The sequence below is a fragment of the Podarcis erhardii genome, assembly GCF_964252035.2.
Source record: "Podarcis erhardii genome assembly, chromosome: 10".
NCBI classification, from domain to species: Eukaryota; Metazoa; Chordata; class Lepidosauria; order Squamata; family Lacertidae; genus Podarcis; species Podarcis erhardii.
Window position 1 is genome coordinate 34,832,829 of NC_138500.1, and position 14,126 is coordinate 34,846,954.

Here is a 14,126-nt window from a genome sequence, read left to right on the forward strand (position 1 = left end):
ATCCTTTACCACAGCTTAAAACTGGGCTGACCAGAAATGCTGGAAATATCGCTTGAGTCAGCAACATATCAAGGGACAGCAATGAAGCAGTGAGTGGAATCAAGATGTGCCCCAAGATGGTTTGCAGTGTTGCAAAAGATGCAACTATTGGGTCTTTTCTTTCTTTCTTTCTTGCTTGCTTGCTTTTGGCACACTGTATTCCAGCAAAAGGTTTTAAGATGTGTTACTGCCTCTGTCTTTGTGCTACCAAAATAAAAAATATTTTTAAAAATCCTATCACAAAAAGGTGTTGAATCTTTAGAAGAAAGATGCAAAAGTGTTCTTTTCCGGGCCATTTGGGCTTTCCATAGAAGCAGGGTTTTATTTCTATATCCTCCAACGTCACAGTAGACACCCCCAGCTCATTTGTTATGAGAGCCTAACATACAGAAGAATAACTGCACTTGTTTGCTTTGATAGAGACTTACAAATCAGTGACCCTACATGTGGTCTACTTTTATAGAAACAAGTTAGTAAGTAAATGCCTCACATATTCACCTTATGTGAGGAAGTACCACAAGAGCTGCCCAGGGTTTTGAAAGATCAGCCGTGCTTCTGTTTTCTGGTATCTGAATGCAAGACAGAATGTGATCCAAAACAGTCTTCTGTTCTTTCGCTTCGGTTCTTTTACTTCGCAACTGTCTTCTATTCAATCTAAAATTAAATCGATTGTATGCTGTTACAACAGATATATAAGATTGCCTGCAGGGATAAGTAATATGTGGCCTCCCAGATGTTGCTGGACCACAACTCCTATCATCCCTGACCACTGGGCCATCCATGCTGGTTGAGGGAAATGGGAGACGTCCACACGTTCCCTCGTCCTTGGTATTTAAAAGTAGCATAGTTTTATGAATCCAAAGTACGTTTCAATACTTAAGTGACCAGAATAGAACATTGCAACCTGCTCCTTTCCCACAGATACAGCTCAAAAGCAACTGCTCAAGTCACATACCCTTTAGCAGATTCCATAAAAACCAAGGGATACTTCTCAAAGGCCATCGAACCAACTGTGGGAGGTTCTGCTTTCTCTAGAATGAGTTTAGCCAGAACTGCCAAGGCCTCCTCCTGAACCAGAGCATCTTCTCCACAAATGCAGTGCTCAGCATACTCAAGGAGACTGGGAAGAAATTGCTGGAAAGGGAAGGAGACAAGACAAGACAAGGATCACACTAACTTCTTTCTCCTTAAGATGCAGTTCTCAAGCTGCTGAAAAAGGGGTAAACACTTCACCTACCTTTTCAAATTGTTCCATTGGAAACATAACTTTAGAAAAATCCCAAAGAGAACGCCTTCCAAATCCACCTCTGAAGATCTATTAAAAAGCACATGAACAGTAAATTGAAGTAAATAAAGACCTGGCTCCAGATTCATTGGGATTACTTTGAAGGACAATGGGAAATTCTGATTCCAAAAGATAATCTGCAAAAATCTGTTTGCTCCCAAAGGAAATTGAGACACAAAACTTACGAATTGGGGAACCACCTTATCTGTGGTGTCTTTTCCAGTATTTACTGCATTAGCGTACAGAAAAATAGTCACTGATCATGCAAAACTTGCAGACACGCACATCTCTTTAAATGCAGTTGTCAATGAGGCTGCTTGCGTATATGAACCCATGTGTGACAATATGAAACTACACTCAGACATCTAACTCAGTAATATCTACTCCAACTAAAGATCTCAGGCGGACCTCTTATGCAGTCCTGCCACCAGAGGGATCTGGGAAACCCTGCCACTTTGCTATGGCTCTCCCCTACGATAGAACTCTCTTCAAGACAGAGCCTCAGATTTTTATGGCAAATAGCTTCCAACTACTACTTTGATCCCAGCAGTTCAGCTGCTCAGCTGGGAGAAGAGAAACTCTGGCATTTATGCCCAGCTGGATCTGCCTGTATTGGTTGCCAGAAGAAAATAGATTTGTTCCTATTTCCAGAAGACTATGGGGAAAGTGAGCCTGTTTGCATATATTCAAAGAAAAGGGTAATGTGTGAATCAAGTCTTGCAGACCAGGTGCTCAAAAGTGGACTGTTCATAATACAGTATTCAACCGAGTCCAGCCTAACATTTTGTTACCTTTTCAACAATTTCTTTGACCAATGCATCAGGCAATAAGACACTCTCATCAAGAAACAGAACAGAAATAACTTTAAGCAGAGTATCACAACAGGGCACTGAGAGGTCCGGTGTTTCTATCAGTTTTGTTAACGTCTGTGAAATGAAAATATGAACAATTAAAAACACACTTAGAAATTCCAGCAAGAAGAACTAGAATTCCTGTTTCTATCTGAAGTCATGAGTGCTAGAAGCTTTTTGTTGTTTGCTTAAATGAAATCTCTGATTTATAAGACTAGTCAGAAGTGACCTGTACAGTATCTATTTTTTTTATGCACCCTGCCTATTTATTGAAGGAGACTCAAAGCTGCTAACGGACAGGGGGGAAAAACAGACTAAAACAGACATTTTGTTTTTTTAAAAAACAATAAACATTCAAGCAGCACAAAGAAATATAAGAAATGAGCTGGCAAAATTGTAGAATTAACCAAAGGCCTTTTCAAAAAGCTGTCCAGGTCTTCATTAGTTACCTAAAACAGTATAGTAGTGGGGCCGAAGACCACAGTTCATCTCATTTGGAGTCATGCCTATCCCTAAATCTCTTTGATGCCACATTCCTTTGCACTAAGAAGAGTTTGGATTTGATATCCCGCTTTATCACTACCCAAAGGAGTCTCAAAGCGGCTAACGATCTCCTTTCCCTTCCTCCCCCACAACAAACACTCTGTGAGGTGAGTGGGGCTGAGAGACTTCAGCGAAGTGTGACTAGCCTAAGTTCACCCAGCAGTTGCATGTGGAGGAGCAGAGTCGCGAACCCGGTTCACCAGATTACGAGACTACTGCTCTTAACCACTACACCACACTGGCTCCCTTCCTTCTTGAATAATATCTGACATAGCACAATAATATAGCAAAATAGTCAGTGTTGTAAAAAAAAAAGTGAATCTAGATCAACAATGAATCCATCAGGTTATTAGTCATAAACCAACAGTTAATCTAGATCAACAGAATTCTTGCCAAGCTGCTGAAACTGACTAATAAATTTCACTCATAGCTGCACCCTCTCTACCACTAGATCCAAACCCTTGAAATAACCTCAAAGACAAAGCTAAACAATGCTTCCTGTTTTACTTCCACCTTGCTTCATATCCTCTCTCATGCCAGATGTATATGATCTGTTCTAGCAGAGGAAAGTTTTACTGACCTTACAAACTTCTTCAGGCTGAACAATTTTGGAGCCTTGTGCATATTCTGCTAAGATCAAATACACTTGCAATACCCTCTCAATCTGTTCAGAAGCCTCACAGCAGTTGTCCTTCGTTATCTTTTCTTGCAGTTCAAGTATTGATTTCTATGTGGTTGATTAAAAAAAAAAGGTTTTGCACCCAAAAGTCAGACGTTTCCATAGTTGTTGCTGCTGCTGCTTAAGTACACAAAAGGTTCCTCAAAAAAGTGCAATTCAGTGGTTTATAACCTTATTTCTCACCCCTTTACTCAGACCACATGAATGGGACTTCATGAAGAACGGACATCTCAGACAAAATACAAGTTTTGCTTGTTATTTACAATTACAAGCAGCTTTTTAAAAGCTTTTTAAAGTTTTATATATTAAGGACAGTGTTTTCCCACCCGATTCTACAGGCAACATTGTTAAAATCAATCAGAGTGTGTAACATCACTCATTTCTCTGTTGACAACAGTAAAATAACATGGTTCTGGATACCTGCCAGCTCAACACATGACACTCACCACATGACTTTCCCATCTCCTGCCACATAGCACCATAATTCAAAGGAGGGGAGAGGGTAGAGCCCCTTCCTATTTTAATTAATTACAACTCACTTGCAAGCATCTGAAAAATACACTGAAATGTTCTTTATAGATGAATCCAGCAGCTGACTTTGCCATATGTTCGAAAGCTTCACCAACCAAGTTCCAGGAGAGGGTCACTTCTGTTTCTGTAAGTGGCCCCAGCTTTTTCAGAATTAATGTTATAACCTGGGGGGGGGGGAATTACATGCATCTTTAATGTTTTAAAATAGTTCACATTAAAAATATTTTTTACTCTAACCCTGGTCATAAACTCATTTACTCCTCAATAAATGACTTTCAGCCTAAAGGAGGCTTACTGCTGCTTCATGGCAATCTGATCCTTTATGCAAAATTAGAATTATACAGGGTGAGTCCTTTAAAAGAGGCTCCGGGGATACAGAGTGCACATGTTCCTCTTTTAAAAGACTCACCCTGTACAACTAGTACAGTTTTCTATCCAAATTTTTATTTATTTATACATACATACAGTGGTAACTCGGGTTAAGAACTTAATTCGTTCTGGAGGACTGTTCTTAACCTGAAACTGTTCTTAACCTGAAGCACCACTTTAGCTAATGGGGCCTCCCGCTTCCACTGCACAATTTCTGTTCTCATCCTGAAGCAAAGTTCTTAACCCAAAGTACTACTTCTGGGTTAGCGGAGTCTGTAACCTGAAGCGTATGTAACCTGAGGTACCATAGTACATACATACATACTGATTTATTTGTATATACCGCCTTTTCCTCCAAGGATCTCAAGGTGGTGGTATACATGGTTTTCTCCACTTTATTTCACAACAACCACATGAGGTAGGGTAAGCTGAGAGACAGTGAATTTCCCAAGGTCGCCCAGTGAGCTTCATGAGTGGGGATTTAAAACCTGTTCTCCCAGGTCATAGAGTCCAACACTAACCATTACACCACATTCCATATATTACACACACACAAACACAGTTTCTCCTTATGGAAACGGTGCCAAGTATTGACTGATTAAATAATTTTAAAAAAAGAAAAAAGAACTAGAGATATAATATCCTGAAAGTCTTCCTGAAATGTGTGAAATAAACTTGCTATTTGTCTATTGAGGGAGGGGGGAATTTAGGGCAAAACAACCTAGACCAATCACCTATGAAAGCAAGTTAAAAATTCACTCCCGAACCAGGCACTTTATAATTTTCCATTTGCTTCATGCACTTGGATTGATTACCGTTTCAGCACAGGAATGGAACATGTTCCTAACGCCTTTGCATGTCTCAAAAATCAGCTGTCCGACACCGTCTACTTTTTCTGGGTGCATTTCCAAGTCATGGAACATTACATTTAAGAGAGCATTTTGGTCTGAAACCTAGGAAACAAAATTACAGTTTGCACCCCTTTTATTTTAATTCATACATACTACATAGAAAGGCTAATTAAAACCCCCTACAATGTATATAAACTAAATGGAAAAAAGTAGATTTCAAGCACCATAGCATGTATTAGTTACATACTTTACCTGTCCTTCTCAGGAACTTGGGAGTGTCTTCTGATGTTACACTGATCGAGCTTCCTTTAACATTGAGCTGTCCATGTTTTACAGACTGATGGCTATTGTGCTGTGGAAACCACCAGTTCCCCAGCAGAGTTGCTATCAGTTCAAACAGACAAGCCTTTTACCCATGAGCAGCTAGTAATGCAAGCCAAGAGCAAAAATCTCCCCAGTGGCAACCATATTGCCAGAACGTAATATAAACCAGTGAGGTGCCCAAAGCCATTAACTGACCAGCCTAAAAGGTCCAGCTTAAATAGCATCCTAACAATAAAGTAAAGGAGTGCACTATCTCAAAGAGAAAACACAAAGGTGATAGGTGCAAGAGGATCTGTTTACAAACTGGTCATCAGATTTCCCAATACATTTCAAACATTTGTGTTCTTCAGGGGAAGTGGTTCAGCATTTGACCAGTAAACTAATGTCAGAAAAGTTACACCAAGTTTTGCTTTTTCTTATTATTCTGCTATGTGGTATAGTTGGACATTGCACCAGTTACTAAGAACATTACAGTTACCGTCACTGTTCTACAACAAGCAGAAAAATCTAACCTACCTAGTGCCTTCTACCTAGTGCCATGTTTAATACATGGCATCTCCATTTAAAAAAGGGGTGTGTCAGGGAACGTGAGACAGGAAAAACCTCAGAGAGCTGCTACTAGTTAAAGATAACAATGCTGGCTAGATGGTCTCACTCCCTGGCTTTATTCGCATGTCACAATAAACTATAGCTAATGGCTTACCCCGACTGCACCTTACTGGTCTGTTTGTTTACTCTCTTGGTCTAACTAGCATGGAGGATAAAAACGGCTTAGTATTCTGTCAAACCAGGAATTGTGGTTTGTTTCATTCCTAAAAAAACACACCCCACAACCAGTAGCAAAGGTTTGTTATTGACTCACTGGTTTTGCAAACCACAATCCATGGTTTGGGTGCAGTGCTGAGTCAGGGATCATGGTTTGTTGTTTCCACTAAGGGAGAACACAGCCCAGAAAGGCACACCCATGACAAATCATTGCCTATTGTTTACCGTGACATACAAAGTGAGCCACTATAAAGCAGTTTCATAGGTACACTGAACTAAATGGATGACAGTCATTTCCTTCAAACTAGAGATGCCTAGTAACACTTTGTATTATGTTAAATATTAAAGCTGCAGTGGTAAACTTGATTTGAACAGAAGGCACTTCTCTTTTTACACTCTCCTGCCCCCGCCCCAACATCACTTACCTTCCTCATCAGAAAGGTGAAGCTTTCTGCTGCAAAATTTCTGATGTGCTCTTTATGGTGAGCCAACAAGGTGCTGTACAATCTGCAAGTACAACATTCAAACATACAAATATAAAAATAAAAGCCATGCAGGATCAATTCATTTCTCCAACAATGCTTCCTAGAATCCATTGTCAGACACAAAACAAATTTATTAACATATACCTCAGATTAAGTACTTAATTCGTTCCGGAGGTCCGTACTTAACCTGAAACTGTTCTTAACCTGAAGACCACTTTAGCTAATGGGGCCGCCTGCTGCTGCCGCGCCGCTGGAGCACGATTTCTGTTCTCATCCTGAAGCAAAGTTCTTAACCTGAAGCACTATTTCTGGGTTAGCAGAGTCTGTAACCTGAAGCGTATGTAACCTGAAGCGTATGTAACCCGAGGTACCACTGTATTTTATACTGATTTAATCATGGCCATAGCTCAGTGGTAGAACATGTATACAGAGCCTTGCAGATAAACCAATAGTAAACATGATAGGCATTCTTGCTTCCCTTACTACACTGCCCAATGAACATAGCATTTTCTTCTTAGTAAATTTAGAAGAGGGAAAGAAATAGGCTGCCGTTGTGTGCACACAGAATCAGGGCCACTAACTATCACACTATAAAAATCTATAAGAAGCTATAAGAATCAGAGCTAAAAGGGACCAAAAGCTTTTCTAGTCTAACTCAAATAAAGAAGAGTTTATTTGCTTATTTTGCAAATGATGCAGAATAAGACTCGTGTACTGGCCATGTTGTTGTTGTTGTTATTGTTGTTGTTGTTGTTGTTGTTGTTGTTGTTGAAAAGCTTACCCATAAATATTGGACATGTCCTTCACCATCAGCCTCCATAAGTATTTGTAAAGGTAAGAGAGACAGGTGAAAGTCCATTCTAGCAGCTCCGTGTCCTGGGTATCCAACAATTTTGTAATGGACAGAAAAAAGTCTTGGAAATGAGGATAGAAATCTGTCTGGAGATCGCGAGCCAGCTGCACCACTAAGCTGTATTGAGATACATAAAGACAGGAAAATGTGAGTGGTGCCACATTATAATTTGAACACACACATCCCATGATTATTTCAAATAATTCTGAGGGAAATCTCACTGTCCCGTGGTCTGCTCACAAGTGAATGCATTTGTATATCGTATGGCCCAGTGTACTCCTGAAGTTCATCACAGCTAACATAACCTCATTACAGTCCTGTGTGATGAGCATAGTTAATAACATTCCCACTCTGGAAGAGAGAGCCTAGGACTCAGTGGCAGAGCTTCATGCTCTGGCACTAGGGGGCGGAGAGCAGACAGGAGTGGGGCTGGCATGCATCCGGGGGGCGTGGCACCCAGCGTGCGTGGCGGGGGCAGCTGCGATGACACTCCACCGGGATCGCGCTGCCGGGGGCGGTGCGCTCCCGCTGCACTCCTCTTCCTCCGCCAGTGCTAGGACTGAGAAACAGTTAACTGCCCAAAGATACCCAATGGACTAAAAAGAACAAAGGGCCTTCCCCGCCTGTGAACAGAAACTCAGAAGGTATATTTTAGATACTGCAGTAGGTACTTACTCCAAAAGAGGTTGGAAGGCAAGACTGTCTTTCACTTGCAGGTGGGTTTTCAAGCTCTGCACAATGTCATTCTGATAGTACACCAGCTGGTTGAAAGACTGGCATTTGTTGACTACCTGCCTGTAGAATGTCACTGTGTAAAAAACAAAACAAAACCTTGATTTGTTTCATGGAGTTTCAGGAACACTAATCTACTGAGTTCAGCAGGAATTACTCCTAGGTTAGTGTATACAGGATTGCATCAGCATTTTAGGCCCTAGAAAAAATGGCCAGCATGCATTACCCGTGCCTTCCAGCTCTTGCTCATATTACAAGGCTCCCAGCTTTAAAGGCTCAAAGCCAGCAGGTGATTAAAAATCATATACCCATGGAGTACAATCCCAGCATGCAAGACCCGTAATGCATAATGGGGACACCCCCTCACAGCTCCTAGCATGGCTCACTTGCGTGACAACAGCCTATTCAAACACATGCTCAAAGGTTAGACCTTTCTGGGAAAGAAGGAACTGACTGTGCATGAAGCTTTAAAAGTGGCTTGTCAGGTCAAATGATTTCTATGCCAATTTCTCTCTCCATCTCTGTCTCGCATACACACACACAGATACACACTCTAATTATCGTGAGCAAACAAGGGATTAACTGTGGCAAAGCTTTTGGCTGGGAGGTATGACTGGAAAATACTTGTTCCACAAGGAAGAAAACTAAAATATCTATTTTGGAAACAAGAAACTGTTGCTGAAATTTTATGAAAGCTTTGTAAAAGTGAAGAATGGGAACACCGTTAGCAGCTTTCTGCCCCCCTCCTCTCTCATTACTGGAAAATGCAAAGCCACAACTGCAGATAGAGTGGAATGACTATAGATAGCACTGTTCATCGAGATCTAGAACCCAGTGCTGGATTTGGGGTCAATTTGCAAGGCCATCCAACAGATAAGTGCCACTGTGACAGAAGGAGGAAGAGGAGGAGGAGAAGAGAGAGAAAAATAAAGAGAAAGAAACATATGGAAGCCTTTTTATTGTGCATAATGGTTTATGCTTACAATGCTATTGGGGTGATCATCCTATTTGTGTATGCAAATATTTTGGGACTGTCAAACAGCTTAATTTCCATTCTGTGCATATCCTGTGATCTCCCACAGAAATCCTGTAATTTTCCCTAACACAAAAATTTTGCCGAGGGGGGTTCTCACTTTTGCTGCGCTGTCAGCTACACAGAATTGCTCTAGTACAGCACTGGCCAAAAGAACTTTAGCACATCATTGCCAAGCCTGATCCAATCTCTCTTCTCCAGCTATTGCTGTACCGTTAAGTGTAGTGTAGTGTAGTGTAGTGTAGTGTAGTGTAGTGTAGTGTAGTGTAGTGTAGTGTAGTGTAGTGTAGAAGGGCTAGCCTATGCTGGTATAATGCCCGTAATCATCCCACGTGGACCACAGGTCATGATACTGCACTGATGCACCACTGATGAGATTGAGCTACTGAAGAACTTGTGCTGATTATATCAATGTTAGGTTAAACAGCAGGAAACATAAACAAAACATCCTGCCAGCTCTAATCTAGCACTGAAAATTGCACAGAAATCAGCACAGGAAAGGCACAGCATATTCATCTGATGCACTCCACGTTCAAAATGTATACATATCACTAAATGTATATTAACTGTTAGATTGTGTGCAAACCCTTACTCCCAACATACATTTCCAACACAACAGCAACACTTTTATACAACACACAATGAGAAGTATTAATACAAAATATTCTGGGGAAAAGATATACCAAAATGGCGAGTAAGGTTCAGCTCCCTCCATTTCTCGAGTCCTTCATGAAAATATGTTTCAACCTCCTAGCAAAATCAAGAGTGTATATTAGTTAATATATATTCGTATGGAGCAGTTCAGGCTTGATTAAGGAAGGAATGCTTAAGTAAAAAGCCTTCATGGGGTGGTGCAATATTTATGAAGTATGAAGCACAACTGAATTATTCCATTTTTCATTTAAACATTTACACAAATGTTTGCGAAACTGGAGCTGTTACCTAGAAATAATTATAACAATTATAATTATAACATTTGAAAATAACTGAAATTGTGAAAAGCATGTCAATTCTTATACAGCTGGTAATCACATATTACAATCAGATGGCCATGATCCAACAACAGTGGAGCTGGAGGGAGGGCTGCACAGACAAGGTAACTTTCTATACCTTCTCTGGATTAGAATTTATGTGTGCAAATAACAACTCAATATATAAATTCAGCACCCCAAATGGACAAGCAGACCTGTCTAAGACTACACCACTTGAAGTTGCAAATGGATGATCCTATGTTGGAATGCTGCCCACAAAAGGGAGGATATATTTGAATGTTCAACTTACTTGACTATAATATCTAGCTGTAAGGTAATTGGTATTATCCACCCTGTAAGGTAAATTGGTATTACTGTCCCATTTCAGGTGATGGGATGGGGCAAGGTGGAGAGACAGCATCTTATCTCAGGCCACCTAGTGATTTGATGGTAGAGGCAAGATTCTAATCAGGACCATCCTGAGTCACAGCTGAGTCTCTGAATTTCTATACTAAATGCACAATCTCTCATGCAGAAAGGCAGCATTTCAAGGTTCTTTGTATAAACTTGTGCCTAATTTAAGCACACATTCATATTTATCATTACAAACTGCAAACAGTCCAAATAATGTGAACAAAGAAAGTGAAGTGTGCGTTGAAGTTTCCCCCATATTTTGAATCATTCTTTTCACATCTCCAGAAGCAAAACATATTTGAAAATAAAAGTAACTCTGACTTACATACACAGGTTAACAGCTATTTATTATTTTCCTACTACACAGGACTTTAGGTAAATTCACATACTATTGCTGATCTGTTTCAGCAACTGGGTTGCCTGGCTGCCACCAATACAAAAAATAAAAAGGCTTATGGACAAGACAAGAGCAACATACAATGTATCCAACAAAGTCGTCTCATTTGCACAAGGACTGAAATGCACAATTTAACTTTTCCTCCCTCTCCTCTTCCTGTGCCCCTCACCCAAATCTGCACACAGGGAGGAGGAAGGGGAAATTCCACTGCGCAAGCATAAGTCCTTGCATGAACAGAACAACTTCACTGGATACAACCCAACAACCTTGACCTTGCTCCCATGACTCTCAATACACTATGAGTGTGGTTAACAAATACAAAGACAGAACATTTATTGTTGATTTTGAAAGGAAAAATATTTACTATAGCACTGGTAGAGCAACACCCTAATCTCAAAGGGCTGGTCTTGCAGGAAATGTTGACAAAAACCAAATATATTTTATTATATATTTCATAATTCCTAACTCCCAGTATACTGGCCACAAAGCTGATCAAAAACCACAAGCATAACACAACAGCAAGAGAAAGGAAGCTGATCCCCATATGTGTTGCATTAACTGCAGCCAAACCACCAGAAGTGGGAGGGAGGGTCTGCATGCAATATACTGTTTCAGATGATGCTGTTTCAGACAGATGTGGCATGATGGTATACACTGTAATAGTTCCCCATCTGTACAATGAAAATAATTGTTATTCCCTATAAGGGCTTTCTAGAGCAGTGTTTCCCAACCTTGGACCTCCAGCTGTTTTTGGACTACAACTCCCATCATCCCTAGCTAGCAAGACCAGTGGTCAGGGATGATGGGAATTGTAGTTCAAAAGCAGCTGGAGGCCCAAGGTTGGGAAACACTGTTCTAGAGCAATCATAGAGCTTTTATCAGGGCCTAACAAACTTATATAGTGGAAATATTTAAGCCAGAACTCAGCTGTGGCAGTCCCTGCATTGATTGCTACAGGTTCAGATACAACCAGTGACGGTAATTGAAAACACAACACATCTGGCACCTATTCTATTAATGGCTGCCTGTTTCAGTTCCAAGTATGCTGCTCCCAGCAGAAAGCTCTCTCTCTTTTTTTAAAGGGTCACAACTTTATTGAATTCAAAGGATCTGTAGTAAATTAGCACTGTAGCTAATAAATTAGCCACCCCAGTGCAGGTAACTAGATCAAAGGGATGCGAGGATGTACAATGTCTACCACCGTCTTCATCCCATGTCAGGTGACCCTACCATGGCTCAGAACTAGGCAGCATCCTGTAACTGAGCTCCCAGCACCTCAACACCCACACCCAACACTGAATAATTCAGGTTTTTGGGAGTGACTATCGATCAGGGCATGACTTGGAGCGCAAATACCACTGCTCTGGTGAAGAAGGCCCAGCAGAGAATTTATTTCCTCAGACTTTTAAAGAAGAACAATCTGAGTGAGAGACTGCTGGTGTCCTTCTACCGAGGTTTCATAGAGAGCGTTCTTACATACTGTATTTGTGCCTGGTTCTCCAGTTGTACAGCTAGGAAGAGGAAGGTGCTCCAGAAGGTCATAACCACAGCCCAAAGGATTATTGGTCATCCCCTCCCATCTTTGGAAGAACTGTACGGTTCCCGTTGTCTTAGGAAAGCAAACAATATCCTGCAGGATGTATCTCACCCGGGATACAGTCTGTTTGTACTACTGCCTTCTGGCAGGAGATCCAGAAACATCAAGTCAAGGACAAACAGACTGAAAAATAGTTTCTACCCAAGAGCTGTGGCCTTCTTAAATGCTGTAACTCGATAGTGTGACCTGGGAGTTTGATGAGTGTGGGTGTGGGTGTGGCTGGAATGTGGTTTGTTTGGTTGTTGTTGTTGTTTTGCTTTTGTTGTTTTTAAGGGATGGCATCCAATTTCGTTGCACTTGTGCAATGTTGCACTTGTGTAATGACAATAAAGAATCTATCTATCTATCTATAAGATGACACCTAGACAGATGAAAAACAACTACATTAATCTTACCTCAGCATAGCTCCCTGTTCTGTCAATGCGATGAATAATGTCAATATTTACATTGCTTAAGCGTTCCGAGAAGGTGAGAAACTGTAAAAAAAAGTAATAAATAAACAGGAGTTTCTTGTGGTTTTTTCCCCCAGTTATCTTTGAGACATCAGGCTTATCAGAAGTTGCCAAAGAGTAAGATTTTATATGGCTGTCCCTTCTAATGATATTTCATACATAGTCACATGGTACAGCCCATAGAATTGAATGAAATCAGACTCATATGGGACGGACAACTTATTTGAAATCAGAAAATGTTGTCTAATCTTCTGTACTGTTGCAGGATCTTCCATATTCATAGTTAAGAATTATCTGCAATTTACAGTGTGCTAGAAACACAAGAGACACACCACAAATAAGTTGAAAAACTTGCAGCACTTCCCAACACTACACAGTAGGACAAGGTAAGGTTTCAGAGCCAAGCAGAATACTTTAAGAACACTGATAGTTTTCCTGCTGTTTTGTTAGCAGATGAGTGGCAAATGCTACACACAGTTACTACTTTGGACTGCCCAGGGCATAAGCAAGGTTTTTTGTGTGGTGCTGTGTGTTTGCTTGCAGTAACTACAGATTTCCAAAACTTGTACAGGAAAAAAAAGTTGCGCTGCTCTCCAACTTCTTTTGCTTCTGTACCACTCTACTCCAATGGCTTTTTAGAGTGATATGTAACTGAATATCAAATATACTATTTCGCCAGTTCGGCGAACCGAAGCCCTAAGCCGAGCTCTTAAAAAGGTCCGGGTTTCTGATCCACCCGATCCGACCCCGCCGTCCCTTATCTTACCCTGTGCGTGTTCTCGGACTTGTGAGAGGACGATTTGGTCTTCATGCCTCCGTGAATTAGCAACAAACTACCTTTTGAATGATGGAGAGTGAATATTTTAAAAGTAGCTACTTTAAGTCCGCTCGATTTTCCAAAAAAAGAGACACATATACACACGTGCGGCACTATTAGCTGGGGGCTGCCATCTTG

At 40.8% G+C, this 14,126-nt stretch overlaps 1 protein-coding gene across 2 annotated transcripts in view; it reads right to left on the reverse strand.

Moving 5' to 3' along the window:
• The window catches only part of UTP20 (UTP20 small subunit processome component), a 59,003-nt gene extending 44,877 nt beyond the window's left edge, over nucleotides 1-14,126 (reverse strand). For both annotated transcript variants that reach the window (XM_081878174.1, XM_081878173.1), the window contains exons 1-13: nucleotides 13,938-14,126; nucleotides 13,115-13,195; nucleotides 10,024-10,090; nucleotides 8,251-8,383; nucleotides 7,504-7,692; nucleotides 6,663-6,744; nucleotides 5,113-5,250; nucleotides 3,937-4,092; nucleotides 3,299-3,445; nucleotides 2,116-2,250; nucleotides 1,277-1,354; nucleotides 995-1,173; nucleotides 538-693 (exon numbers count right to left, since the gene is read on the reverse strand). In XM_081878174.1, coding sequence (XP_081734300.1) covers nucleotides 538-693; nucleotides 995-1,173; nucleotides 1,277-1,354; nucleotides 2,116-2,250; nucleotides 3,299-3,445; nucleotides 3,937-4,092; nucleotides 5,113-5,250; nucleotides 6,663-6,744; nucleotides 7,504-7,692; nucleotides 8,251-8,383; nucleotides 10,024-10,090; nucleotides 13,115-13,195; nucleotides 13,938-13,982 — 1,586 coding nt within the window. In that variant the 5' untranslated portion in view covers nucleotides 13,983-14,126. The remainder of the gene's footprint in view (nucleotides 1-537; nucleotides 694-994; nucleotides 1,174-1,276; nucleotides 1,355-2,115; nucleotides 2,251-3,298; nucleotides 3,446-3,936; nucleotides 4,093-5,112; nucleotides 5,251-6,662; nucleotides 6,745-7,503; nucleotides 7,693-8,250; nucleotides 8,384-10,023; nucleotides 10,091-13,114; nucleotides 13,196-13,937) is intronic.